This window comes from Eublepharis macularius, chromosome 2 (assembly GCF_028583425.1).
Source record: "Eublepharis macularius isolate TG4126 chromosome 2, MPM_Emac_v1.0, whole genome shotgun sequence".
Lineage (NCBI taxonomy): Eukaryota > Metazoa > Chordata > Lepidosauria > Squamata > Eublepharidae > Eublepharis > Eublepharis macularius.
The window spans coordinates 80,692,527-80,720,195 of NC_072791.1; the positions used below are offsets into that span (position 1 = coordinate 80,692,527).

The following is a 27,669-nucleotide window of genomic DNA, read 5'->3' on the forward strand; positions in this document are numbered from 1 at the left end:
ATCCTTATATTTAATCCTTATAGTTAATTATTTTCTCTATGTTCTGTTTATTAACCTATATATATCTATATATATATCAATCTATTAATCTGACTGCTTATTGATTCACATTTATCTCTTCTCCTCCCAGTAAAGTCTCCCCCCTCTACTTCAGTGCTTCAGTAGTTCTCAAACTGCCACAGTTTTCCTCCCACCTCCCATTTCTTCTCCAGATATTGTTTCAGCTTCTCCCAGTCTGTGTTGAACTGCCCTGAGTCCAGATCTCTCAGTTTTCTTGTCATCTTATCCATTTCAGCCATATACAGCAATTTGTAAATCCAATCTTCAATAGTTGGCACTTCTTGTACTTTCCATTTTTGCGCATACAGAAGTCTAGCTGCTGCTGTCATATAAAATATCAACGTCCTGTATTGGGCTGGAATTCCCTCCATTCCCAAGTTCAGTAGCAGGAGTTCTGGGTTCTTATTAATTTGAAATTGTAAAATTTCACTCATTTCTCTTATTATTTCCCCCCAGTACTGCCTAGCTACCTCACACGACCACCACATATGATAGAGGGAGCCCTCATGCTTCTTACATTTCCAGCATTTATTAGAAGTATTCGAATTCCCTAGCGCAATCTTCTTTGGTGTCATGTACCAACGATAGATCATTTTGTAGATGTTCTCTTTGATATTAGTACATGTCGTTGTCTTCATTGTAGTTTTCCACAAGTATTCCCATGCCTCCATTGTTATTTCTTTATTAAAGTTTATAGCCCATTTCACCATTTGTATTTTAACTATCTCATCCTCGGTATACCACTTCAACAGTACTTGGTATACCTTGGATATTCTTTTCTTATCTTCTTTAAGAAGGGTCTGCTCTAGTTCCGAATTTTCTATTCGTATACCTCCCTTTACAGAGTCCGAATTATATAAGTCTCTGATCTGTCTATACTGGAACCAGTCGTAGTTAGGTGATAGTTCCTCTTGTGTCTTTATTCTGAGTTTAGATGCTTCAGTTTTGGTTATTTCTTTGTACGTTAAACATTGTTGTTCATTATCAACAGCTCTCGGGTCTATCACCTCATACGGAACCACCCACAAAGGAGTTCCTTCTTGTAAATAAATTCTGTACTTCTTCCAGATTATGTATAGACTTCTCCGAACAAAGTGATGCAGGAACATCGAGTTGACCTTTACTTTGTCATGCCATAAATATGCGTGCCATCCAAATATTTTTTTATATCCCTCTAGGGCTAGTAGTTTCTTGTTCTTTAATGTCATCCATTCTTTCAACCAAACTAGGCAGATTGCATCATGATAAAGTCTCAGATTGGGCAGTTGCATTCCGCCTCTTTCCTTTGCATCTTGTAAAACTTTCACTTTCACTCGAGGCTTCTTGCCTGCCCAAACAAAATCTGATATTTTCCTCTGCCATTTTTCAAATTGTTTAGAGTCTCTGATGATTGGTATTGTCTGTAGCAAAAACATTACTCTTGGTAACACATTCATCTTAACTGCTGCAATCCTGCCCAACCATGACAAATTCAATCTATTCCATTTAATCAAGTCTCTCTCTATCTGAGTCCATAGTTTTTCATAATTGTTTTTGAATAGATCTATGTTCTTTGCAGTTAATTCAACTCCCAAATATTTCACTTTACTTGTTACTTCACAATCCGTTGTTTCCATTAACAATTGTTGTTTCTGCTTAGTCATGTTTTTGCATAGTATCTTTGACTTCTTTTTATTAATGAAGAAACCTGCCAAGTCTCCAAACTCCTTGATCTTATCTATCACTCTTGGCATGTTCTCCAATGGGTCCTCTACAATTAACATTATGTCATCCGCAAATGCTCTGACCTTATATGAATAGTCCTTTATTTTTATTCCACGAATTTCCTCATCTTGACGTATTTGTATCATCAGAATCTCCAATACTAGAATGAACAACAATGGAGATAACGGGCAACCTTGTCTTGTTCCTTTACTTATCGTCAATTTCTTGGTCAATTCATCATTCACCACGATTGCTGCAGTCTGGTCTCTGTAAATTTCCTTAATTGCTCTGATGAATCTTTCTCCCAATTGTAGCTTTTCCATAGTGGCAAACATAAAGTCCCAGTTTAAATTGTCAAACGCTTTTTCAGCGTCTACAAAGAAGAAACCAACCTCTTTGTCACAACGCTTGTCATAATATTCAATAGCATTGATCACTGTCCTTAAATTGTCTCTTATTTGTCTGTCTGGCAAAAAGCCTGCTTGTTCCTCCTCTATGACTTCCGAGAGCCACCCCTTCAATCTCTCCGCCAATATCTTCGCAAAAATTTTATAGTCATTATTAAGTAGCGATATAGGTCTATAATTTTTCACATTGGTCAGGTCTTGGCCCTCTTTTGGGATCAATGATATGTTCGCTTCACTCCAAGTATCTGGAATCCTTTGATCCCTTAAAACCCCATTCATCACTTCTTTTAGGAATGGTGCCAGTTCATTAGCCATTGTCTTATAAAATTTAGCCGTAAGTCCATCTGGCCCTGGCGCCTTTCCTAGATTTGCAGATTGTATTGCCTTACTTATTTCCTCGTCAGTTACTTCACTGTTCAACTTATTTCTCCAAGCTTCCGAGATTTCTGGAAGTTTGGTTTTCTCCAAATATGACGCTATTGATTCTTTGTTTACTTCTTTTTTATTATACAGCTTAGCGTAGAATTTATAAAAGGCTCTACTAATGGTAGTCTGCTCCAAATACGTTTTGTTGTCTTCACAAATTTTATTTATTATTTTCTTTTCCCTTTTCTTCTTCAATTGCCATGCCAGGTACTTTCCAGGTTTATTAGCACCCTCAAACGCTTTTTGATTCAGTCTTTTAAGATTCCACTCCAATTCTTTATTGCTCATTGCTGTTAGCTGTTCTTGAAGTATTTTAATTTCCTGGTATACCTTCTTTTTCCCTGGTCTCTTTTTTAGCTGTGTTTCTTTGGCTTTTATTTTCTCCTCAATCTCTTGTCTTTTCTCCTCTTTCTTCTTTCTTGCTCTACCATTTAAGTCCATTAGTATGCCCCTTACAACCGCCTTGTAAGCATCCCAAACTTTATTGGTTGGTACTTCTTTATTCACGTTGTATTGTATAAAAAACTTTGTCTCTCTTCTCAATATTTCCATATTCTCTCTTTCCTGTAACAAGTCCTCATTTATTCTCCATGCTTTCCTTTTTCTCCTTTTTCCAAATTTCCACATAATTGGGTTGTGATCTGAGCCTACCATCGGCATTATTTCTACCTCCTTAGTCCATAACGCTAAGTCTTTTGAGGCCCAGATCATATCAATTCTTGATAATGTAGAATGCCTTGCAGAATAGAAAGTAAACTGTCTACTTTTAGGATATTCTCTCCTCCATACATCTTCGAGAGTCTCTTGTTGAATCAACTCAAAAAAAAGCTTTGGCAATAGTCCTCTTTTCTTTTGTGCCGTTGTAGTCTTTTTGTCTAGTTCCAAGTCTGTCACTCCATTGAAGTCTCCAGCAAGAATTATCTGGTCATATGCAAGATCGTCTAAATGCTTCCTTAAATCCTCAAAGAAGCTTTCTTTTGCACCGTTAGGTGCGTAAAGTCCGATTACCAACACTCTCTTTAAATTCCAAATGCATTCCACTGCTACAAATCTAGCTTCCATATCTCTCATAACAAGTTTTGGCTGTAGCTCCTCTTTTATGTACAACACCACTCCTCTTTTTTTCTTGTTGGAGGCCGCTACAAATTCTTTGCCCAATTTTCCAGATTTTAAATATTTTACATCCTGTTTTCTAATATGGGTCTCTTGCAAACAAACAATATCACATTTTTGTTTTAGTAGCCAGTGAAAAATATTTTTCCTCTTTTTCGGTGAGTTTAGTCCATTTACATTCCAAGATAATACTTTACACTCCATATTCATAGTCTTGATGGTAAGTCTTTTTCATTGTCCTTAATAAATCGCTCCATCTCTCGCTCAGATCTGATGCGTTTTTTTGCCCCTCCAAACTCAAAGGACACACCTTCCGGTAATTCCCATCTGTACCTGATTTTCATGTCCTTCAAAATCTGAATTAGCACTTTATATTTTTTCCGGTCCAATAACACTGATCTAGGCAGTTCCTTCATTATAATAATCGTCTTGCCATCAATCTCCAATGGATCTTGAAACTGTTTTGTCACAATCCTCTCTTTCATATTTCGTGTTGTAAACTGCACAATCACATCTCTTGGTAATTTCCTCTGGGTTGCAATTCTCGAATTCACACGGTATGCCACGTCTAGGATAGCCACAACTTCCTCCTCCTCCTTCCCCAGGTATTCAGCCAACACCTCAGTCATCTGTTCTTGCGCTGACTTCCCTTCCACTTCTGGCAAGCCGCGAAAACGTAGCTGCTTCTCCATATGTTTAGTTTCTGCAACTGACATTCTCCCCTTCACCAATCTCATCTCTGTTTGTTGCGTGTCTGCTAAATTCTCCATCGCGTCTTCTACTGTTTTAACTCTCTGCTGCGTTCCTTGTAATTCACTTCGTATTGTTTCCATGCCTTTTTTCACTTCTGACAGCTCCGATTTTACTGTCTGTGTAACCTCTTTAACCTCTTTTATCAGCTCCAATTTCGTGTCCTTAAGTTCTTTAATCATATCTAAAAGTTTTTTATCCAAGTTTTTATCCAGGTTTTCTATTGCCGATTGCCACTCTTTTTTTGACATCGTGGGGCTTGCTTTAGCTCGCTCCCACGAATCCGCTCTCTTCCTTAACTCCGTGGCGTAAAATTTAACGTTTTTCTGTTTTAAATGTCCCAATCTTCTTTTAAAAATTAAATTTTAAAGAGTCCAAAATGTCGGGCGTCTTTTCTCTATGGTTTCTCTATGATTTTGTAATCCAAGATGGCCTACTTCCTCTTCCGCTGAAGCCGCGACCCTTCCCCTTTCAAAAATGGCGATTCCCTACTTCCTGCCCTCCAGCAAGGGCCGCTTCTCTCTAGCCACTCTATTGTTATTACGCACTTCCTGTCTCCCGTCTTCCCACAGCAGATCTCGCGATGGTGTCTTTTTCTCACAGCTCCCAAGCCACAGGTATTCAAAACAATAGTCCGATTTCTTTAATAACTTCTTTAAGCTTAGTCTCTTTTCAAATACAATTCCTGCCAAGTCTTCCCCTCCTTTTCACTAGTCTGTTGCAGTTTAAAAATCTACTTTTTTCCTTCTCTGTTTTTCTCAATCTGTCCCGTATCAGAAGATAATGATCTTTACCTTCTCTTCACTTTTCTCGGGTTGTAATCGCTGTTTCGATTTTAAGTTCTCCTCTCAGCTTCTTCCCCCAATCGAAGCTTGGGTATGTAGGTCTTATGCCAGCCGAATTGGCCCCAAAACTGCCGCAGAGATTATAGCCGACCCGTCGCAAGGTGGGACCTCAAGGATCGGGAGGGGACCCGTTGTGTAGAGCCCCCCCTCGTCCGAGATCTAGCTCACCCTAGGGTCTTGAGCGTTCTTTGCCTGCTCCCCGCCTGAGAGCAGTCGGCCGCGGGCTATTTTCACCCCACCGGCCGGTTAAAACGGCAGTCCGGTCAGCTCCGCAAGTGGAGCTGCGTTAGACCTCCATGAATCCCAAACCGGAAGTCCGGCTGCCGGCACCATCTCAATGGATGCATTGGCCTTAGACTCAACCCACCTGACAATGAATCCTCTGTGATTGCAAATGTATATGTTGGAGTATTTTCATAAAATTTATTGGAGTATTTTCATAAAATTAATGAATTTTTTAGGAGATTCACAGATACTTATCAGCCCCCCCCAATGTCTCTCACTAGTGAACATGAGAAGAAACTGTTTTCTGCTCTTTAAGAAGAGTTCTAAACTCTTGAAGTAAAGTGTACTTTCTGTTCCTTTTAGAAGACTGTGACTACAGCGTCTATGATCACCACTAAGACACTACCTCTAGTTCTAAAAGCAGCAACAGCAACCATGCCTGCCTCTGTTGTGGGTCAAAGGCCTACAATTGCCATGGTGACTGCCATCAACAGCAGCCAGAAAACTGTCCTTAGCACGGATGCACAGAACACACCGGTCAACCTCCAGACAACAAATAAAGTCACTGGTCCAGGAACAGAGGCAGTCCAAATAGTGGCAAAAAACACAGTCACGTTGGTAAGCAGTTTCTGTGGGTATGTGCCTGCAGAAGATTTATTAGGCTAATTTTGCATAATTAAGAGATACATGAACATAGTTAAGAAATTGTTCTTAGTTTAAAATATATTCAAATAATTCTAATATAATTTACTGTTTAAATAATTGTTTCACATTGTTGGTGTCCTAATGACTCAGCCATGTGTCTTTGGCATATGGTGAGATATAATGTGAAATGAATTTTTCTGTGTAAAAATTTTACAGTGGTCTGCTTGCCAAGTAGGTACTTTTGCAATTTTGGTTTGAAGGCTTATGGACAAACTTTCCTTGTCTTGGTAGTGTGATTTTTCATCTAGATTTCTGGTTCAAAGATGGACTCCTTCTGTCTTTCCAGAACAAACGCATGTGTGCTGTTTTTTCATTGTTGCTGGGCTCACATATGCAACATCCCACATAATGGGATCTTGCCAACATTTCATTCTGAAGAGCATGATTTCTTAGAGGGACTGTTGGATCTGAGTAGTTATTCAGAGGATAGGTCTCATAAAGTACCAACCAGCAGCTGAAACATGTTAAAATGCGAAAAGTAATTTGGAATATATCACCTTATAAGTAGGATCAAGCATTCAGAGGCATCTGAAGTAGAATCTTATTATTTAAGTAAAAATTGATCCAGAGCTCCAGCTGTAAGTAAATCCTTTTACTGCCTTAAATATCCCATTCCAAAAGTAAATGGCTTTGGATGCAAACAGTATTTTGCTCATTCCAGAAAGAATCCAAAGCCTGTGCACTCTGTTAATATATTAAATAACTTACCTAGTACATAGTACTGATTCTGTTTGACTAGATGTTCTGAATATTAATGTTTTATACTCTTCTATCAAATGCTTCAAAACATGTCCCCAAGTTATTAAGCTGTAGTGCACTTTATGAACTAAGCATCATGCGAAGGCCCATCTGAATGCACAGCCACATCTGATTGTACTTTTTACTATATACAGAGGAGTTGGGCTCATAAAACAAAATGAGAATTCAGAAGCTTCAGAGATAACTTTGTCTATATGAAAAGGGGTCCATTTCACTTTTTTTCAGTATGGCTCTTCAGAGTGTTGGTTAAGGGAAAGGCCAGCTGTGCTTTAGGAGCTTTGAAATCACTTGACAAACCCATTTCTTTGCTTAATTTTTTTCTTCCCCATCTGGCCTTATTCCTGTTGTTTAGCAGGTTCAAGCTACACCTCCTCAGCCCATCAAAGTGCCACAGTTTATCCCTCCTCCTAGACTCACACCTCGTCCAAATTTCCTTCCACAGGTGAGTCTGTCTAAAACAAACAGAGGGGAGAGGGGAAGCTTGACCTATAGGAAAGAGCTGTAAAATGAATCATCTGCATATACAGGAGGAACAACAGACTATGTACAATTCTGAAAGGTGTAATTTCTTTTAATGAAGGAGAACATCAGATATTACACACTGTCGGTAATTCTGTTTTGTAGAATTCTGCCCAGTTTGCTTTCCAAATGAAATCCCGGCTTGTTTGCACATTTTCTTTATCAGTTCTCCCTTATAGTGGTTCAGTCAGAACCAAATGACAATAGAAATAATACAGAAACACTTTACTTTTTGTTAGGTTTTTAGGTGTTAAATATTTTTACTGCTGTTTAATATGAATTCTTAAATTTTTTTGCTGAACAAACTATAACTACTTGCAATCTAATTAATATAGTTTGCTATAGCTTCCTGGACCTTCATTCCACAGAGGAACTGATTTAACTAGCAAATAAACGCTGCTTGAGCAAAAAAACTCAAATCAAGTAACTAAAATCAAATATGTTGATACCTATACCTGATGAAGTAGGGAGTGTATAATAGCTCACATATAATATTTCAAATGACAAGTATCTGTTTACTTGCTGCTTTTCTTCTAGAAGATGCCATTGAGTCTACATTAGTCTATATTAGACATGGGCACAAACAGAAAAAACCCCGAACATGGTGTTTGTTGTTCATTGCCATCCACGAACAACAAACAACAAACACTGACGAACATGATCCTGTCACAAACATGTTCGTTGTTTGTGGGGGCCAGCAGGCTCTCCTCCAGCCATCAAGATCCCTACCACACCACTCCCAGAAACCCTACCTGACCAGGCAGCAGGAAAGGTACCAATAGTAAATAATAGCTTGGCCCCAGAGCCTGGCAGCAGCCCTGGAACCTGAAGGGGCAGATCTGTACCGCACCACTCCTAGAAACCTTACCTGAGCAGGCAGCAGGAAAGGTACCAGTAATAAATAATAGCTTGGCCCAGAGCCTGGCAACAGCCCTAGAACTTGAAGAGGTAAATCCCTATCCCACCACACACAAATAAAATTCAAGCTCCAATGCACTCTCCCTGTCTCTCTCTCAAAATGCCAACAGCAACTGTCTCTCCCTCACTCTGCAAAACCAGAGCTGGGAGCCCCCCTCCCCCCTGCTCTTTGCTTCCTTGTAACAAATTTGGAGCTCTACACTTGAAAGGAAGACCTGCCTATCAAGCTAAATTGGGCTTAGATGGGGTTTCCAGGGCAACAGCAGGAGTTCAGGCAGAGTTCAGGCAGTCCCTGCCTCCGGTTGCCAAGGAAATTGATTGCAGGTGCCAGATTGTCTGGCTTGACGAACAGCAACAAGGCTGGCAACAACCACCTGTTCGTTTAGAATGGGGCCTCACAAACAGCTTGTTCGCCAACAGCTGATTGGGCTGTTCGTGGCTTTTTTTAGTTCATATTGCTGTTCGTGGCCATCTCTAGTCTACATCTCCCTCTCCATCCTACTGATTTTAGTTGAGGACAAGAACCAGAGAGACCTGGGTTCAAATTCTCACAGCCACCCCTGGGTTGTTGTGAGGCTAAATGAGAGAGGCTAAAATGAGAGAGGCGGAACCACATATGCTACTCTGAGCTAGGCGGAGGAAGGGCAGGATAAAAATTTAATAGATGGATATCCAAATGCTTAAAGACCAGAAATCATAGAAATGCTCTGCTGCATGTTCTACAATATATGCATGTCCATCCAGTACTTTGGTTACTGCTCTTGAAAAAAAGTTGTGTTGTTAAACCAGTATAACTCGGTTAAAATATGAAAAATATAATTTTTTTCTGTAAAACAACAACAAATGTGTTCTTACTCCCCAAAAGGATGCAAGCATTGTAATAATGTGTGACAATTTGTAGCAACTAACATTTATGTGAGCCTCATGTGAGCCTTTAGGTGCTGATTTGTGGCATAATAAATATAAAAACTATATTGTAATTTAACATAACAATTATGTTCAGATTGATTAAAAAACTATTTCGCTAATGAATGCATGAAGTACTTTTTAAAAACATAGTTTGTCTCTCTCTCCCTTTCTCCCTCTCCTGTACAGGTTCGACCTAAACCAGTTGCCCAGAATAACATTCCTATAGCCCCAGCCCCACCTCCTCCTATGCTCGCTGCTCCCCAACTGATTCAGAGGCCTGTGATGTTGACAACAAAGTTCACACCCACCTCCTTACCTTCCTCACAGAACTCCATACACCCAGTCCGTGTTGTGAATGGGCAAACAGCAACCATAGCCAAAACTTTCCCAATGGCACAACTCACCAGCATTGTTATAGCAGCCCCAGGTACCAGGCTTGCTGGTCCTCAGACTCTACAGATCAGCAAACCAAATGTTGAGAAACAGGTACAAGTGAATAGTTTAATATTTTATGTGTGCATAGAGTTAATGGGGTGAGGTGAAAGCTCAGCTAACTCTGACTTGTGTTGATAATACCATATACTGCAGAAAGAGTACGCCAACAGTTTGAATGGACAGATTATTGATTTTTTTTTAATATATAAAATATATCAGAATAATTATTCCTGGTTTATGCTTTCGTCTGCTGCTTCAATATATAACCAACAGAATATTTCCCCACAACCTTGCTGACATTTGTTGAAGGTGGCATGCAAATGAGATTATAAATTTAAAGGTATTCTTAAACTCATTACCGTTGGTTGTAGCTAACTTTCCATAAGTATTATATATAGAAGAACACTGGACTGTAGAAAGAGAAGGAAAATGTGATTCCAAAATTAGCCTTTTGGGCAAATACAGGCAATTTAAGCTGCATTTTGGAGCCTGTTGACTTACAATTTCAAAAGTTTACCTGTCTTCAACCTCTTAAACCAGACAGGACTGGTAGGCCTAATCAGGCCTGAATGGAAAGAAAAGGTGACTTTTTTTTTTTTTTTGCAAAACATGTTCTATGAAAAGAAGTTCTTCCTTCAAAATTCTTAAAGAGCTTGTGGAAGTTGACTACTCCTGATACAATGTTACTACTAGTGGTAGCACAGTGAATCTAAGAGTTTCTTCAGGTAAAGGCCAAAGAAGACAGTCTCCCCATTTGCCAGACTTACAGTGCTGCTTTAGCTGTGCTGTGGTAAGCCACTATGCATAGCAGTATAGCTAGTACAGACTGGTGGGATCAGGTTGTAACCAATCAGAGCAAAGGATAATACAAAATAATATACAGTTTATAAACGTATTGTTCAAAATGCTTTATATATATTTCTCATACTTTCAAATAAGAAAATTGAAAATATTTTTGAGTCTTCCTTTAACAAACAGATGCGATTTTATGACTTCACAGCCATGTCATAAAGCAAGGGTCATTGTGCAGGCATTTGTGACTGATTTTACTTGCAGAGGATTCAGACTTCAAGAAGCAACTAAACTTCAGGAAAATCCAAGTTCTCAGGGGCTATGGCAAATAAATTTTCAGGCAGATTTTTGTTTTAATAAACAATGAGTGAGAGAAGTAAAGGATGCATCTCCCAGATAGAATGGTGTCTAGATAGACTTTTGATGGAATATTTCTCAGTAAGGCATCAGTTAATCTATAACCTTTCTGCTTACCGGCTCAAATCTAAATGCAAAGCTATCTTAGTATAGCTGCTGGACTGGGTTTCTGAACTTTTTAGAGATGCATACTTTCTTGATGTTCCAGATTAGTTGCTTGGTTTGAACAGTTTTCATTGCTTAAAATGTGCCACATTGTTTAAATATTTCTTAGAGAAATACTTTTCTGCTGTCAGACTTTCCATCACTTTCTTCATTGTTCTAGTAAATAAAAATACTGGTCCCTATTTTCATTTGTTTGCTTTGCTAAAATAAGAAATACATCTTCTGTTCATTTGCTTCTGTTTCGTTTTCAGAATATCAAGCCCCAAGCAGAAGCAGAAGAGAAACCAACAGAGATTCATACAGTTACCCCTCCTGCACCACCCAAGCCAAAACGAGAAGAAAATCCACAGGTAGTATTAAAAAAAATCTCAATATTCTTTATGGCAAAAGGTAGTACTCTACCACATCTCATACATTCCTTCTCTCATAATGCCTCTGTCCTGCCTTAACGAAGATTCATATAGTTCATAGTAAAGAGTCCAGTAGCACCTTTAAGACTAACCAACTTGATTGTAGCATAGCTTTCGAGAATCACAACTCTCTTCATCAGATGCATCAAGAGAGCTGTGATTCTCAAAAGCTTATGCTACAATCAAGTTGGTTAGTCTTAAAGGTGCTACTGGACTATTATTTTGCAACTACAGACTTACACAGCTGACTCCTCTGGATTTATACTTCATAGTAACATTGTTGAAATGAAGAGAGGAATAAGATTAAAAGAATGCTAAATCTACTTGCGTATTGTTTATCATTAGGGTTGCTGGTCCCCCAGTGGGGGTGGGGGATCCCCTGCTCCCAACTTCCCCCTGCCACTACTCACGTGGCCAATGGGGTGGGGGAGAGCAGGAATAGGTCTCTGGGGACATGCGCCCAGAGCAGCGCAATGACATCACTTCCGGGAGTGATGTCATCGTGCCGGCCATGGGAGTGCTGCTCCTGGGGGTACACTTCCTGTAAGTGACATCATTACGTCAGGGCAAGCATGTGAAGAATTTCTAAAGGTTAGTCTCAGGTTTCCCCTTCCTGGCAGGAGGGTAAGGGGACCTGACAATTCTATTTATAACATATTTTCATCAGGGCTTCTGAACTGTTTATGATTATGATGGTACTTAGTTTTTGTATAGCAGAGTATTCAAAAAGCTGCATATTATCTTAGTAATCTTTGCAATAACCCTGAATGGAAAGCTAGTATTGTTTTCCCTGTATTCTAGTAAGTTCTCAGTCTTACTTCCTAGCAGTTTATGCTTTTAACCATTGTGCTTTATAATGTCTATTTTTTATCCTGCCCTTCCTCCAAGGACACTGGAATAGTGTGTTTGTCTGTCTGTCTGTCCTCCATTTTATACTCACAACATTCTTGGAGTTAGGGTAAGCTGAGACCAAGTGAATGATCTGAAGTCATCACCCAATAATCTTCATGGCTAAGTGGAGATTTCAATCCAAGCCTCCCTAGTATGATTTATGCTTTTCAGAAAGTCAGAATCCCATTATCCATGACAGTTTCTGCAAGCTCAAAACTTTTAGATTCAGAGACTACAGAAATTGAGATGCTTGGGTGTTATATTATCCATACAAATAATCCATACAGATATCCATCCAATAAATGAAAAAACTGCTTTTTTTTAAAGTGTATGCTAGAACATGGCAGTTGAATTCCAGCTGTCTGTTATAGTCCATACTCAGAATATATTTAAATTTTTTATGGAAAATATTTATCATGAGTATATCTGTGATTCTTGTACATCCACTTCTCTGATGACTATATGGGATGAGTTCATTTTATCCTCAGAACAATCCTGTAAGGCGAGTTAGGCTGACAAATAATCACCCATGAGTTTCATGGATGAGCAGGGATTTGAGTCTGGGATTTCCACATCCAAATGCAAGACTGTAACTGCAACACTGTTCTTGTAAACTGTATGTTGTCTATCCACAACAACCATGTATGTTGTCTATCCATAATGCTGATTATTTGATAAAAGCTTTCCAACACATCAAGTAATATACCTTCTGAAAGTAAAAACAGAATGTTAGTGCACACTGAATGACAGAAGCTTATAAATTCTGCAACAGGAGAATACCAGAACCTGGAAGCAAACAAGCTTTCTACTGTGTAATATGCAAAGCAAGGATTCCCAGATTGTCCAACTGATTGCTGCATAAGCTCTTTGCTCAGAACAACATGCCTGTATGCATTTTAAAAAGACAGTCAAGTAATTCTGTTCTTAGATTGCTATAAAAAGCATATGAAATTGTGAGTTTCAGAGAGCAGTATCTTAAGTAGGCTGTTCAGATCAAATATTTGCAGGATATTATTTCTCATCTCCACAATCCGTATTTTAGAATTCAAGATTTCTTTGCTTATATTTGATTTAATATCACTTTCACTGTTCATCATTATAACATGAGGTACAAAATTGTATTTTCAGCAGAGCTGGGAAATATTTCTAATTCAAACATCCTAAGTCATCAGTAAAATAATCAAACAGGGATCTCCTTGTTTATTTGGTGCTGTCCCCCTGTAGGGGAGGGAAGGCATAAATCCAAGAATTTCTCCTGATCTCCCACCACCCCGTTCCCCAGTATAATTTTGAGAGTGAAAAAACATCTGAAGAAATCGTAAGAGATAATGACTTGCCCAAGCTGCTCTGGTGTAGCCTGCAGGCTGCTAAAATCCTAATTTCATAGCTCCCACTTTTTGAAAAAATGTTTGTAACCTTGTCATTTACTAAAAACTTGACCCAGAGGATTTCTTTCAAATTTCATTAATTATAAGCCTGACTTTGAGAATTTGGGCTGAGTTTTCAAATTCTACTTAATAAAGTTTTCTCCATACTTTACATGTCAGCTAGGGTTGCCAATGCCAGCCTTCAGCCCTCCTGAAATTATAGCTGGTCTCCAGATGACAGAAATAATTTCCCCTGGAGAAAATGGCAGCTTTGGAGAGTGGACTTTATGGCAGTATACCCTGCTTGGGTCCCTCCTCCCCCCAAACCCTTCCTGTCCCAAGCTTCCCTCACTCCAAATCTCCAGGAATCCCAATCCAGAGCTGGCAATCCTAATGCCAGACATGAATCAGGATCAGAAAAAGTTTATTACATGCAACCAAAGGCCATGACAATTGAGCAATTAAAACACACAAGTAAAACATGAACAGAGAGCAACAAGTGATAAAATTATAATCCTAAAAGCACATAAAACTTCATTAAAACACACAGAACCTTCATTATACATGGGTGAAGTAGTATCAGCCGTTAAGTACAGCCTAATGTCAGCTGGGTATATTGCATGTTCTCCTGTGTTAAACTGATGGGGTTTTTTTCCTGCAGTAGATATGTAATAAATAACACCCATTTGATCCTATTTTTCTTTACCCAATCAAAGTTTCCATTTGTATATATGCAGATATGTTGTCCATATTTTATGTATTTGCTGCATACTAGCAGTGGAGTGCTATGTAAAGTGTGGTGTTGTTTTGCATGGTAGTCCCAAAAGCTAGTGCTTACCATCTTTCATATTCATGCAAATCAGGGCTTTTTTTCTGGGAAAAGAGGTGGTGGAACTCTCTATCATCTCATGTGTGCGCACGAAGTGCACGCATACCGCTGGAAACAAGCAATGATGTAACTTCCAGGAAGAGACATCACTTCCGGAAGTGACATCGCTTCCGGAAGTGCCATCCCTCCCCGGAACTGACATCCCTCCCCAGAAGATTGAAAATCTTGTCGGTCTCTAAGGAGCCGCTGGACTCCATTCCTGCTGTTCTACTGAACACCAAGATGGCTACCCAATGTAAAATGTAAAGGAGGAGACATTTTAGCTTGCATTTGAATTAATCAGGCACACTCAATAGCAGCTGTGTCTATATATCTCATAGGGGCCTGACATTCAGAAGGGAACCATCATATCAGGTGAGAGGTCTTTTTACTGAATATTGCATTCTTCACAAGACCGCAGAGTTAGCATGTTCTTGGCAAACTTCTTTCCACTTGGAATGCAAAATAAAATATAGGGGCGTGCTAAGACATCCATTCTAGTTGATCAGCTTAGAGTAATTTATATTCTTTAGAAATCTTATAGAACACTTCAAAAAGCTGAAGTTTAAAGAAACAAGTATAAATAATTATTAGAGATTCTGAAGCACTTGCTGCCATGGGGAAATTATAGGTATCCGATTGTCCTGTCATGACTTTTCACCCCCATATAATTGATCCCAAGCAAGCAGAACCTGCAGCCCACAGTCATTTATTGCAGCCTTCCAAGGGTTCAGGAGTCACTGGCTTTTCTTTTGCCTGTTTGGGACTGCAGAAATAGGAGGATTGCTATGGCTTGCCAGGTGGATAATGGGCTCCACTTGGTGTTGTGACTTGTGAATCACACATTGCACAAGCCTGGTATAAACTGTCCCTCCGTGGCTGTTTAAATAGATGCGGTTTCATTAACGTTGACACTTATAAAAGAACCAGCCATAAAAAGCCTTTCTGCCTACACATCTATCAGACACTCAAATGGCATCCATGGCAAAGTAGGAATAGAAACTGGGTTCTCCTAGTTTGACACTTTAACCAGCACATTACACTGGCTCTCTTATTATTCAGTGCAAGGTCAAGTTAATAAGGGAAACATATTAATGTTCAACAAGAACTTTCTTTCCAGGGGAATAGTCAATGTGTCTATCACATACACAGTCTGTTGATACAAGGGTGGCCCTACTATCACCATTCTGTTTTCTCAAGGAATACTTGCTGAATAGGATGTGGTTGGTTTCTGTATTTACCCATGTATCTGTTCTTCAAAGTTTAATGTTTTGGTATTCTGCAATGTTGATAATTAACACAAACATAGATACACACAAACACACAACACACATAGAAAGTTAATGTAGCATAAAAATACCCCAAAGCAGCTACACTGTTCTCTTTCCTTCCAGCGTGCGCGTGCGCACGCGCGCGCGCGCACACACGCACACACACACAGAGAAATTTAATGTAGCATAAAAATACCCCAAAGCAGCTTCCACTGTTGTCCTCTTTCCTCCCTCCCCCACAAAATTAATCTAGCATAAAAATAAACATTCCCTAAAAGCAGTTTACACTGCTTTTTTCTAGCATAAAAAATAACACAAAGCAATTTACACTGCTTTGAACAGTTTACACTGTTCTCCTCTTCCCCCTAACACCTACAAAATAATCTAGCATTAAAAAATACCCCAAAGCAGCTTCCACTATTCTCCTCCCCCAAATTACTCTAGCATTAAAAAATACCCCAAAGCTGCCTCCACTGTTCTCCTCTTTCCTTCACCCCCCCCAAATTAATCTAGCATTAAAAAAATGCCAGCATATACTGTTCTCCTCTTTCATGCCCCCCAATTCATAAAAAAAGTTTTCAATGTTCTCCTCCCCTCCCCACAAATAAAAAACACCCCAAAGCAGCTTCCACTGTTCTCCTCTTTCCTCCCCCCCAAATTAATCTAGCAATAAAAAATACCCCAAAGCAGTTTACAGCGTTCCCGCCCACAAAATATTAAACAACACCCCAAAGCAGCCTCTAGCGCTCTCCTCTTTCCTCCCCCTTCCTCCCAAAAATTATTCTAGCAATAAAAAATACCCCAAAGCAGCCTCCACTGTTCTCTTTCCTTCCAGTGCCCTGTCGTCCCCTCACTATCGCCGGCCACGGCAGCTACTTGAGTCCCCAGCTTGGTGCGGCCTATCTCCGCACCAGGCCGCACCAAGCCAGGGACTCACTTAGCTACTGTGGCCGGGGATAGTGAGGGGATGGCCGGGCAGGCCTGGCTGTCCCCTCACGATCCCCAGGAACGTGGCTAAGCAGGTCCCCAGCTTGGTGCGGCCTGGTACAGAGACAGGGAAGGGCTTCCCCACCTCCACGCCAGGCCCATTGAGGAGGCAGGCCTGCAGTGCCACCTGTCCTGCCATCCCCTCATGATCCCCAGCCACTGTAGCTACTTGAGTCCCTGGCTTGGTGAGGCCTGCTTCTGTGCCAGGCCGCACCAAGCCAGGGACTCGCTTAGCTGCCATGGATGGGGATAGTGAGGGGATGGCCAGGCAGGCCCGGCCATCCCCTCACGATCCCCAGGAACATGGCTGAGTGAGTCCCCGGCTTGGTGTGGCCTAGTGCAGAGACAGGGAAGGGCTTCCCCACTTCCACGCCAGGCCCATTGAGGAGGCAGGCCTGCAGTGTCACCTGTCCTGCCATCCCCCCATGATCCCCAGCCACTGTAGCTGTTCGAGTCCCTGGCTTGGTGAGGCCTGCTTCTGTGCCAGGCCGCACCAAGCCAGGGACTCGCTTAGCTGCCATGGCTGGGGATAGTGAGGGGATGGCCAGGCAGGCCCTGCCATCCCCTTACAATCCCCGGGAATGCGGCTAAGCGAGTCCCCGGCTTGGTGCGGCCTGGTGTGGAGGTGGGGAAGGGGAGCACACGTAGGGAACAAGCAATAAGAGCGTACTCACCGCTGGGCTGGGGGAATCGAGGCTGCAGTGAATTGAAGCCTGGGGCCTCCAATGTAACTCACTCCAGCTCTGTGCTGCTAATGCTACTGCTGAACAGAGGGCAGCACTGGAGGCCACCACCCACGTGATCATTTTTTAGAGGTTCCGGAACGGCATTCCGTTGAGTTCCGGCTGAAAAAAAGGCCTGACACAAATGATGTTCATGTTGTGTCAAAATACATTACTTTTCTTTATGAATCTTTTCTTTATGAATCACTCTAGAGATGTACTGCTGATAAACATTGAAAGAATAAAAATTAATACCACTTTCATTAACATAGTACTTGCTGTGTTACCTCAGTCTGAATTTTGTATCTCTTATAATAGTGAATAGAGGTTTTCTCTTCCTTTTCTAATACAGAAACTTGCCTTCATGGTGTCTCTTGGATTGGTTACACATGACCATCTAGAAGGTAAAAAAAAATTACTTAAGGCTTATTCTTGTTGCATACTTTCTTGAAATAAATCCCATGCATTATAGTGGGGAGTGCTTCCAATTAAATATGCATAATATTAGCAACAAAACCCGTTGTGGGGAAAAAATACAATGGGCTCTAGAAAGGGGAGGGAAGGCAGGCGGGCATTCCCTCCTCTTCCGTCACTGATCCTGGCTGGATGAAGGTAGGGGGGTGGGCATGGCCAACTCTGCTGCACATGATCCCTGTCAAGTGAAGGGGGGCAGGCATTGCCACCTGCTCTGCACCTGATCCCGACCGGGTGAATGGGAGGGCATTGCCTCCTGCTCCACACCTGATCCTGGCTGATTGAAAAGGGGGCGGGCATTGCCACCTGCTCCTGATCCTGGCCGGGTGAAGGGGCAGAACTTGCCACTGCTCCGCTCTTGATCCCGACTGAGTGAAGAAGAGACGGGCATTGCCTCCTATTCTACACCTGATTCCAGCTGAGTGAAGTGGGGGGGAAGGGCATTGCCTTCTGCTCCTTGCCTGATCCAGACTGGGTGAAGGGGGGCGGGCATTGCCTCATGCTCCACTCCTGATCCCATCTGGGTGAAGGCGGAGGATAGGCATTGCCACCTGCTCCCCTCCTGATCCCACAAAGAAGAACAAACCCACAGTAATAAGGTCTACAGACCCATACAATAATTATGCAGTCACCCAAATGTAACAAAATAAGCCAAAACACTTTATATATATATATGTCTAAGTTCAGGCTGCTGTTCACAGCTATTAAGTAAGCACTACAGAGAATGCACAAACCAAAATTCCTCCCCTGACAGGGTGTGAACGTCCCAAAAATCACTTTCAAATGTTGTGGAAGGTATTCCTTTCTTCTTGTATACAGTGGTCTATGATGGAAACATTCCTGAGACCAATTCCCCACCAGGAGAGACCACAGCTGAGACGTCCAGCCCTCAGGGAAGATAGCAGACCACCATGCGCTCAACAGGGCGCAAGCTGAACTCCTGTTTTGTAATCTCTGCAGAACTGCACAACCACCAATTGCACTGCGCTCTTGAAAAAGAGATTACGAAACAGGAGTTCAGCTTGCGCCCTGTTGAGCGCATGGTGGTCTGCTATCTTCCCTGAGGGCTGGACGTCTCAGCTGTGGTCTCTCCCGGTGGGGAATTGGTCTCAGGAATGTTTCCATCATAGACCACTGTATACAAGAAGAAAGGAATACCTTCCACAACATTTGAAAGTGATTTTTGGGACGTTCACACCCTGTCAGGGAAGGAATTTTGGTTTGTGCATTCTCTGTAGTGCTTACTTAATAGCTGTGAACAGCAGCCTGAACTTAGACATATATATATATAAAGTGTCGTGGCTTATTTTGTTACATTTGTGTGACTGCATAATTATTGTATGGGTCTGTAGACCTTATTACTGTGGGTTTGTTTTTCTGTGTGTATTCTGGTTACCACACAGTATTGCCCTTCCTATTTCATATTCCCTCCTGATCCCAGCAGAGTGAAGACGTGGAGCAGGCATTGCCACTGCTTCCCTCTTGATCCCACCTGGGTGAAGGGCAGGTGGACATTGCCACTTGCTCTGCTCCTGACCCCAGGTGAAGACGGGGTGACGAGCATTGTCACCTACTCTGCTCCTGATCTCAGCTGGGTGAAGGCGGGGGGTGGGCATTCCCATCTACTCCGCTCCTGATTCCAGCTGGGTGAAGGCGGGGGCAGGCATTGCTGGCTGCTCCGTGCCTGATTCCAGCCTGGGCTTCCTGCAGTGGTGCGCTCTCTGGAGGTGTGGTTGCCTCATCTAAGCTTCCCTCCACAGCAGCACCTTCTGGTGGTGTACTAGGGTAGGAAGTGAGTTGTCTTGAATACGCTTAGCCGTTTATATAGTAGGATAGGGCTGCATAAATTATTTCTGAGCTTTGAAGAAGTTTAAGATATTTCGCTTTGAATACATTCTTTCCCATATGTCAGAGTGTAAAATCTTGGAAGAGTGTGTTCACACTTTTTCTAAACACACGTGAAATATTTTTTCTTCTGGGATGAAAATAGAACAGATGTCTTCATTGCTGAGAATATTGGTTTCAGAATATAAGCCTGCAGTGTTGGCCAGAAAGGGAAATGCTTGCTATTCAGTATGTGGCTTTGAAAAACTGACCTAAATTCATTAGAAGTATAGGCTGTAAGTATGGCTTTATTTGTATGAATATGTGTATGTTACAATACTCTTTAGCCTCCTTAAAATAGAGAATGATAGGATATAAACAAAGTAAATAAAATAATAGAACTGTGCGCTACTGGCATCTGGCAAACTACCTTTTTACCATACTTAGTATTTACAATACTGTTCTATATATATGACAGGGCCTCATATCTTTTTTGCTTGCCCTGGAGTTAATTGCCATCAGCAAATCTTGTGCGAGCCAGAATATGAAAGAAAAAACTTGGCTGACAATATTCCTTTTCAGTGCATAGGCTGGCCTTTCTAAAACAAAGCTGGCAGAATACTTGCTTCTTTGTTTTCAGTTCAATTTATGTAATATTTATATGGTTGTACAGCATTAACTTTACATAGACCACATTCAGAACAGCATCTCCTTGTACTAACTTGCTCAGGCTTCATAATGTGGCCATCATCATTTCTCAAATGCTTTTATTTCTGACCTAATTACTTTTTTCCTTAAGAAATACAAAGTAAGAGACAAGAGAGGAAACGAAGAACAACAGCAAATCCAGTGTACAGTGGAGCTGTTTTTGAACCTGAGGTATGAATCTGTTCCCAGAAGGAATTTTGCTCTGTGCTCATGTCCTGTGTCCTAGAAAGCTATCAGAAGGCTAATATAGTTTTGAAAAGGCCACTACAACACTGTGAGCCTCCATTTTAAACTAAAGAAGCTGTTTCTGCTTTCTGCTTCTTCTTCTACACTCTTCTCTGGAGTGGTTACAGATCTGGTATTAAATTATCCTGTCTTTGCTAATGGGATCATCTTCTGCAGCTTTCTGCTACTGTTCAGATATTAGAATTGGCAAGAAAGGTAGCTTTTCTGTATGGTTGGATCAGAACACATAGCGACCACAATTCAAAATAAGTTTTGAATACTATTAAATCCAGTTGAAACGAATGGAAATAAAGCAACTATTTACATATTCAGCAACTATTCAGTATTCAGTAGAACTTTAAGTGTACTTCCCCTGGACTGTACAGAAAAATGTCCATAGTTTTAAAAGGAAAATGTAAAATTATACATATGTTTGGGGAAGATTTTACTTGACAAATACTTACCTATTTTATTCTTTTTTCTTTTCTTTTGTAAAGCGCAAGAAAAGTGCAGTCACATATCTGAATAGCACAATGCATCCTGGGACACGCAAACGAGGTTAGTGTCTCATTAGTATCTTGCTTGCTTATTTCTCTCTTAGATTGAAAGACACATGAGATAATTTTTCTGATTCTAAATACTTACAGTAAGCACTATGCACCAATGTAGGCAGTAGATAAACAAGAATATCATATGGCTCAGTGGCATGTGAAAGTCAGCTGATCTATAGAAGTATGCTACTGGTAAGCTTGGAATGTGGCCAGAAGACAGTGATGGATAAAGTTATAAAAAGGGGAAAACCTTGTGTGAAGAGTATCTTAGATAATGGAAGAATTCTAATGCTAACTGCTAGACTAGGAGGGAGGTGCCAGTGTAGGCTCCCCTTCTGAGATCTTTTGTTGCCTGAGAAGGAGGTGAGGCTTTTGCTCTGTGAATTATTCAGGGTCTACATTTTCTGGTGCAGATCTCTAACCTGTAAAGAAAAGTAATGCATCCTGGAAATTGGCAAATTGCATATTAACCAATTATGAAATGAAGTCTAGAAACTCTGCAAGTTAAACCAGAAGGTGGGTGGAGTAGAAGGAGGGGCAGAGCCAACCCATGGAACAGTAACAAAATAGAATCAGCCTTTATCCAAATTACATTGCTTCCATGATTACAAAATGTTATGAAAATAATATATAGTGTTACAGGAAAGAAAGCTAAGTTGTGTGTGGATTTCAGTTAATTAAGAGAGGAATACGCATCCCACACTTTTTTTCGTTGAGTTAGGAACATTTTTGGCATTCACTTTTTCCTCTTGAATCTTTTTTCTGTCCTACAAGAAGCAGATGAGGTGGAGCATTTGAGTCTAAGATGTAGCTCTCTATCGTCCTGTGGTGGTTGCCATCAGGATAGCTGTGATTCGTGCATCCTTTAAAACCTCAGATTATCAGGGGATGTAGGTAACCAGCAGTTAGTTGGAGATTAGATTATGAATAGTATGTGCTGCTAAAACATGCAAGCATTTAGATCTTGTGTTTAGGACAAGATGACAATTCTGATCTAGTGTGATGGTTGCTGTGCTCTTAGAGCCAGCCAGTTGCATAGTAATAGTTGAACTCGGGTTTGAGATTGATTTTTGGCTTAATGCAGTACTATAACAGTGAAAAAAGAAGCGTTCATGTTTCAAATGTGGTATGATAAACTTGAGAGATTGTGGCTTGAATCCTGAGCAGCATGAGCAATGTCATAGTAGAGGAAGGCAACTTTCCTACCTTCCCCCTTCTAACTGCAGCATTCTGTGCACCCTGAAATTTTGCTTCTATGAGTCAATGAATCTGAAGGAAAATCGGGAGTCTACAGCAGTGTGTGTGTTGGGGGTGGGAATCAGCAAAAATCTCCCCTCCTCTGTGGACAGAAAAGCTGTTTCACCAGAGGGACGGGGGTGGAAGGCTGTGGCTCAGTGAACATCTGCTTTGTCTGAAGAAGAACTCCAGTTCAGTCTCCAGTTAAAAGCACCAGGTAGTAAGTAATGTACAAGGCCTCTGTCTAAGACCCTAGAGAGTCACTGACAATCTGAATAGACATGACTAACCTTGATGAACCAAGGGTCTGATTCATTATAAGGCAGCTTCATGTGTGTGAGTTGCTACTGTGGCAACAAGAGTTGCACTGTAGGATTCAAGCCATTGTGTATCCTAGCAATGTAATAGAAAGCACGTACTCATGCACATGAGCGAGTGATTGGATTAGGTGACTGTTGTTTTTAAATCCCACCTAGCAAGATAAAGATTAAAAATCTTTCAGTCTTTGGTAGTTTTTGACATCTTGGAAATTTAAGGCTGGTCTTATTATAAGTTGCATTGAGCAAGCATTCCTTTTTCATAAACTGTCACTATAACTGATGCTAATCAATTGAGCCATCAGTATATTTGATTGTGAGATCAAATGTTCACATTCTCTTTTCATTTGTTGAAAAAGCTGATTCTGGTCTGAAGCAAAATAGACAAACATGGATGTGTTGCAGTTTTGCACTGTTGTTGGCATTCTGTCTGTAAGCAAACAGCAAACATTGGCATTCTGTTCCACCTGACCTATCAAGTACCAGTTGCAGAGAACAATGTTTCCCTTTAGCATTTAGTTTTAGACTTCTGCTTTCTCAGTCTCCAGTTACGCTTCAATTATTTTTTTAACTGCTCAAGCATGTGCATCTCCAGTAGTAGTAGTAGTAGTAGTAGTAATAACTCTGAAGAAAAATGCATTTACTAATTGGGTGTACAACAACAACATTTGATTTATATACCACCCTTCAGGGCAACTTAATGCCCACTCAGAGCTGTTTACAAAGTGTGTTATTATTATCCTCATGACAATCACCGTGTGAGGTGGGTGGGGCTGAGAGAGCTCTGAGAAGCTGTGACTGACCCAAGGTCACCCAGCTGGCTTCAAGCAGAGGAGTGGGGAATCAAACCCGGTTCTCCAGATTAGAGTCCTGCCACTCTTAATCACTACACCAAACTGGCTCTGGTGCACAGGTTAAATAATTTGGGACAAGGATTAAAAAGCAGTAATATACAAAACAAAGATTTACATATTCTATAATATCATGACTTTATTCAGAATAAAAGAGCAAGTTCAGGTCCAGTAGCATCTTAGAGACCAACTAGATTTCCAGAGTGTGAGTATTCAAGAGTCAAGCTGCCTTCAAAAGCTCATACTCTGGAAATCTAGTTGGTCTTTAAGGTGTTACTGGACCTGAATCTTCTACTACAGACCAACAGGGCGAGCCACCTGAAACTATATTCAGAATAAAAGAACATTTTAGTGTGACATCTTACTGCAGCCATTGTTAAAGTTTCAGGAGAACCTTCACACTTCTGAATCTGGTATGAATCCCATCTAGGTTGCTGCAGAGCTCCATGTGCTGATAGAGAATTGGGTGTCTGTGGAGCTTGGTCCATTATTCTCTATCATGGGGTACTTGTAAAATCTTCTGTCTCTTCTTACCAAAAAGATAGTATTAAAATTTTCATTCCACCTGGAGGCTCAAGGCGATGTGTGGCTTTTAAAATATTAAAATATTAGTGAATACTAAAGATTAAAATCATCCTCCATTTTCCCTAGCCTTTGCATTCATTTGTACAAAAACATCATGCATAGTCTCCAAAAATGTTTAGAATTTTCATATCACTAGAGGAAAGTGGATTTAGGAGAAAATAGTTTTGATAGCACCATCTATAATAAGATATTATGATGAAAGTATCTGGATAAATGAAATTGTTAGAACTTTGATAAATTTTTTCTTTGGTGCTGTTATGGGGACACAGAGAGAGAGAGAGAGAGAGAGAGAGAGAGGTTTGTTTGTTTGTTTGTTTGTTTGTTTGTTTGTTTGTTTGTTTGTTTGTTTGGCGGGGGTACACTTCCAAATTGATGAAGTATGGTTACAGGTATGTCAAGGATAGTGCTCGTTTATCCTCTGAAGAGCTGTTTCCTCTCTTGTGGTATGTTCTTTCCTTGCACAGTTTTCTTTTTATATATCTTGACAATAATTTACAATCTTCACTTGGCTTTCTTTCCCTTGTGACTCTTACACTAACTTCCTCTCTGTACTGCATCACTTCCTTTTTCATGCTAGCGAATGAGGAGCACTGGCCAAAGGTATGTAAGATTATTTCCCCCCCCTTTTTGTTCCCTTTTGTTAATGTATAGGTCGTCCTCCTAAATACAACACGGTGCTGGGGTTTGGGGCTCTGACCCCCACATCCCCTTTATCCAGTCATCCTGACTCCCCAGAAAATGAAAAGACAGAGACCACATTTACATTCCCTGCAACTGTTCAGCCTGTGTCCCTGCCCAGCCCCAGCTCCACAGACGTAAGTAATTCTTGCTGAAAGGTTTGCTTTTCAAAGAGACCATATAGAGCTAGCCATCCTAAAACTTCAGAATTTGTTTCTTTAGATATGTAATTATTATTGTAAATCATCACACCAAGAATCCACCCCTACTTCAGGCCCTTGTACTTCTACTCCTTATTTTTATGCTCTCTTCCCTCTGAGTGATACATTCTTTGATTGCTACATCCACAGGACATACTCCCACCCCCCACCCCCACGCCGCCCATAGCCCAGTGAAGATAACACACAGTGCAGTCCTAAGAAGAGTTAGTCTACTTTAAGCCCATTGATTTCAATGGGTTCAGACTGGAGGAACTCTTTTTAGGATTGCACTTAGAGTGAACTATTAGCATTTGAGTGCCCTGCTTGACTATGAGGCAGCATAAAAATAATTTAAATAAAGAAATAAATTGTACTTCAGTAAGTATAATGGCAAGAGGGGAATGAAACATGTCACATTGAAGCCTTAAAACAAGTGCTGATTGTGTTGAATAAAGAAAGAAAAAAACATACTAAGTTGCTCAGGTTAACTTGACACAGCATCAGTGGAGCATAAGAGTACTGTCTTAAACGATGCCTGGCAGAGCTCCTTATCTTCGGAGGATTTCTAGATACATAACAGCTTGGAATCAAGTATTATTTTTTAATGTAGTAATATACCCCTGTCACTTTATGGGCTTTGGACTTTGGGGAGCTGTCTGCTGTGCTAGTTTAACCACAAGCTATTGCTGAGCTAACCCTCAGCTGATTTACAACTCAATCTATTTTCTAGTAATTTTAATTACTGGGGGGAGGGTGAATCCAGCATTTTCATGACATGTTACCTGGAACAGCCAGTTCTGGGCTTGCAGACATGTTCAAGTAGCATCACTTCCCTGTGTCTTTTTTCCCTCTTCTTAATTACCTCCATGGTCATTGTAAGACTAAGCTGATGAACACCTTTAATATGCAATCAAGCAATTGTAACCTCAGTTATAGTGGGAGACAAGTGTGCCTTCAGTGTACTGCTTAAGCTGCTGAGCTGAGAGCCTGCACTGTTCATTTATTAAATAAGCACCTTAAGGGCTGTTTTAAGTTCCATGAATATATTGATGACCTCAGAGCCAAGAATATTCAAATCAGTTACTACATCAGCATCTATTCTGCATCATGAAGCATTGCAAACAATAACTAAGAATGTTCTTCGTGGCCTCTTTGCAGTCCTACATGTGGGTTCTGTGCAGGTGCAGAAGGTAACTCCAAAAAGCTTTAGTCAAAGCATTGGTGGTCAAATCTCCCTGGCTTAAGAGTGAACTCCTTCCCATTCAATTTTCTTCTGACTGCTAGAAAGTAAGCATCTCTGTTACAGTTCTCTGGTGAATTTCTCTTCCTATTAGTTTTTTTCTTCAGCATTAGCTGTTAGAATTTCTGTTTCTTCATGCCTTTTCCCTATTCCTTATATACATATAGTTACCATTGGTAGGTTTATAGAAAAGAAGCCTGTTTTTAAAATAGTACAATCTTGGACTTTGGGAGCAGTTTGGAACAAACCTTAGCTGCAGACTTAGGGCATTACTTTTGGAACAATTTTTGTCTGCTGTAAAAATGGCTCATCTATCCTGTGCTGAGCCGGTCTATCTACATCATACTCTGCTCTTAGAGCCAGGGCTCCAGAAACAGCTTCTTCATCTCCAGTTCAGGTTTCAGCTACTGGAATCAAATTTTTGTCAGCAGGCAAACAGCCTCCATCCTGGTCCCTCTTGAAACTTACTGAATATCACAGAGAGCTGAGTGAATCATCCCCAGCAAAAGTTAAGACAGACATCAGATTGATCAGCAGCATACCAGTCTAGATCATCAACTGATATTTGATCTAGATCATCAACTGCCTCATCCATTCTTCCACCAGCTGTACCATCTGATGTGGTCCCGATGCTGCTTCTCACTTCAGTACTGATAACTGAACATTTTACTGGTACAAGTTGAGCCAATCCTGAAGTAATTCGAGGAGGAGTTTTTAAGATGCCTCTCTCAGGATAATGCAGCCTCCTGCATTGCAGTGTTCTCAGTTGGGGAAGTAGATTGCACCACTCCTTTCATGCCTATCGCTTCAATCTCTACAAATACTGAGTAAATTATCAGCACAATTCACATCATTGCATCAACAGTCTCCAAACTGGCAAAAGAATCATCTCCCATGACATCCAACTTGTGACTGTGCTTGGTATGATAATGGTAGTCAGTATTATGATCGTCTTGACAACAGTTGGGAATCTTAGTCCCAGTGTTCAGCATTATGGTCCAGATCTTCTTAAAATACTGTCAGGATGTGACATTAAGTACCATCTGCTTCTTGCATTCTACATATTATAACTATAGTATCTGTCCCTCCTTTGGTCTCTATAAACTTGGTTCTGGCACAGCTTGATCCTCCTACTGCCTCTGTTGTAGGACCTATTTCTTCTACAAAACAGCCGC

The 27,669-nt window shown here is 40.8% G+C and overlaps 1 protein-coding gene across 3 annotated transcripts in view; it reads left to right on the top strand.

Moving 5' to 3' along the window:
* Positions 1–27,669, top strand: part of PHF21A (PHD finger protein 21A) — a 315,804-nt gene that overhangs the window by 259,674 nt on the left and 28,461 nt on the right. For 2 of the 3 annotated variants that reach the window (XM_054971002.1, XM_054971004.1), the window contains exons 7-14: positions 5,894–6,148; positions 7,347–7,436; positions 9,527–9,826; positions 11,341–11,439; positions 17,958–18,009; positions 20,703–20,782; positions 21,334–21,394; positions 25,028–25,191. In XM_054971002.1, the coding sequence (XP_054826977.1) occupies positions 5,894–6,148; positions 7,347–7,436; positions 9,527–9,826; positions 11,341–11,439; positions 17,958–18,009; positions 20,703–20,782; positions 21,334–21,394; positions 25,028–25,191 (1,101 nt within the window). The remainder of the gene's footprint in view (positions 1–5,893; positions 6,149–7,346; positions 7,437–9,526; positions 9,827–11,340; positions 11,440–17,957; positions 18,010–20,702; positions 20,783–21,333; positions 21,395–25,027; positions 25,192–27,669) is intronic. The other variant, XM_054971003.1, reaches the window with a different exon arrangement.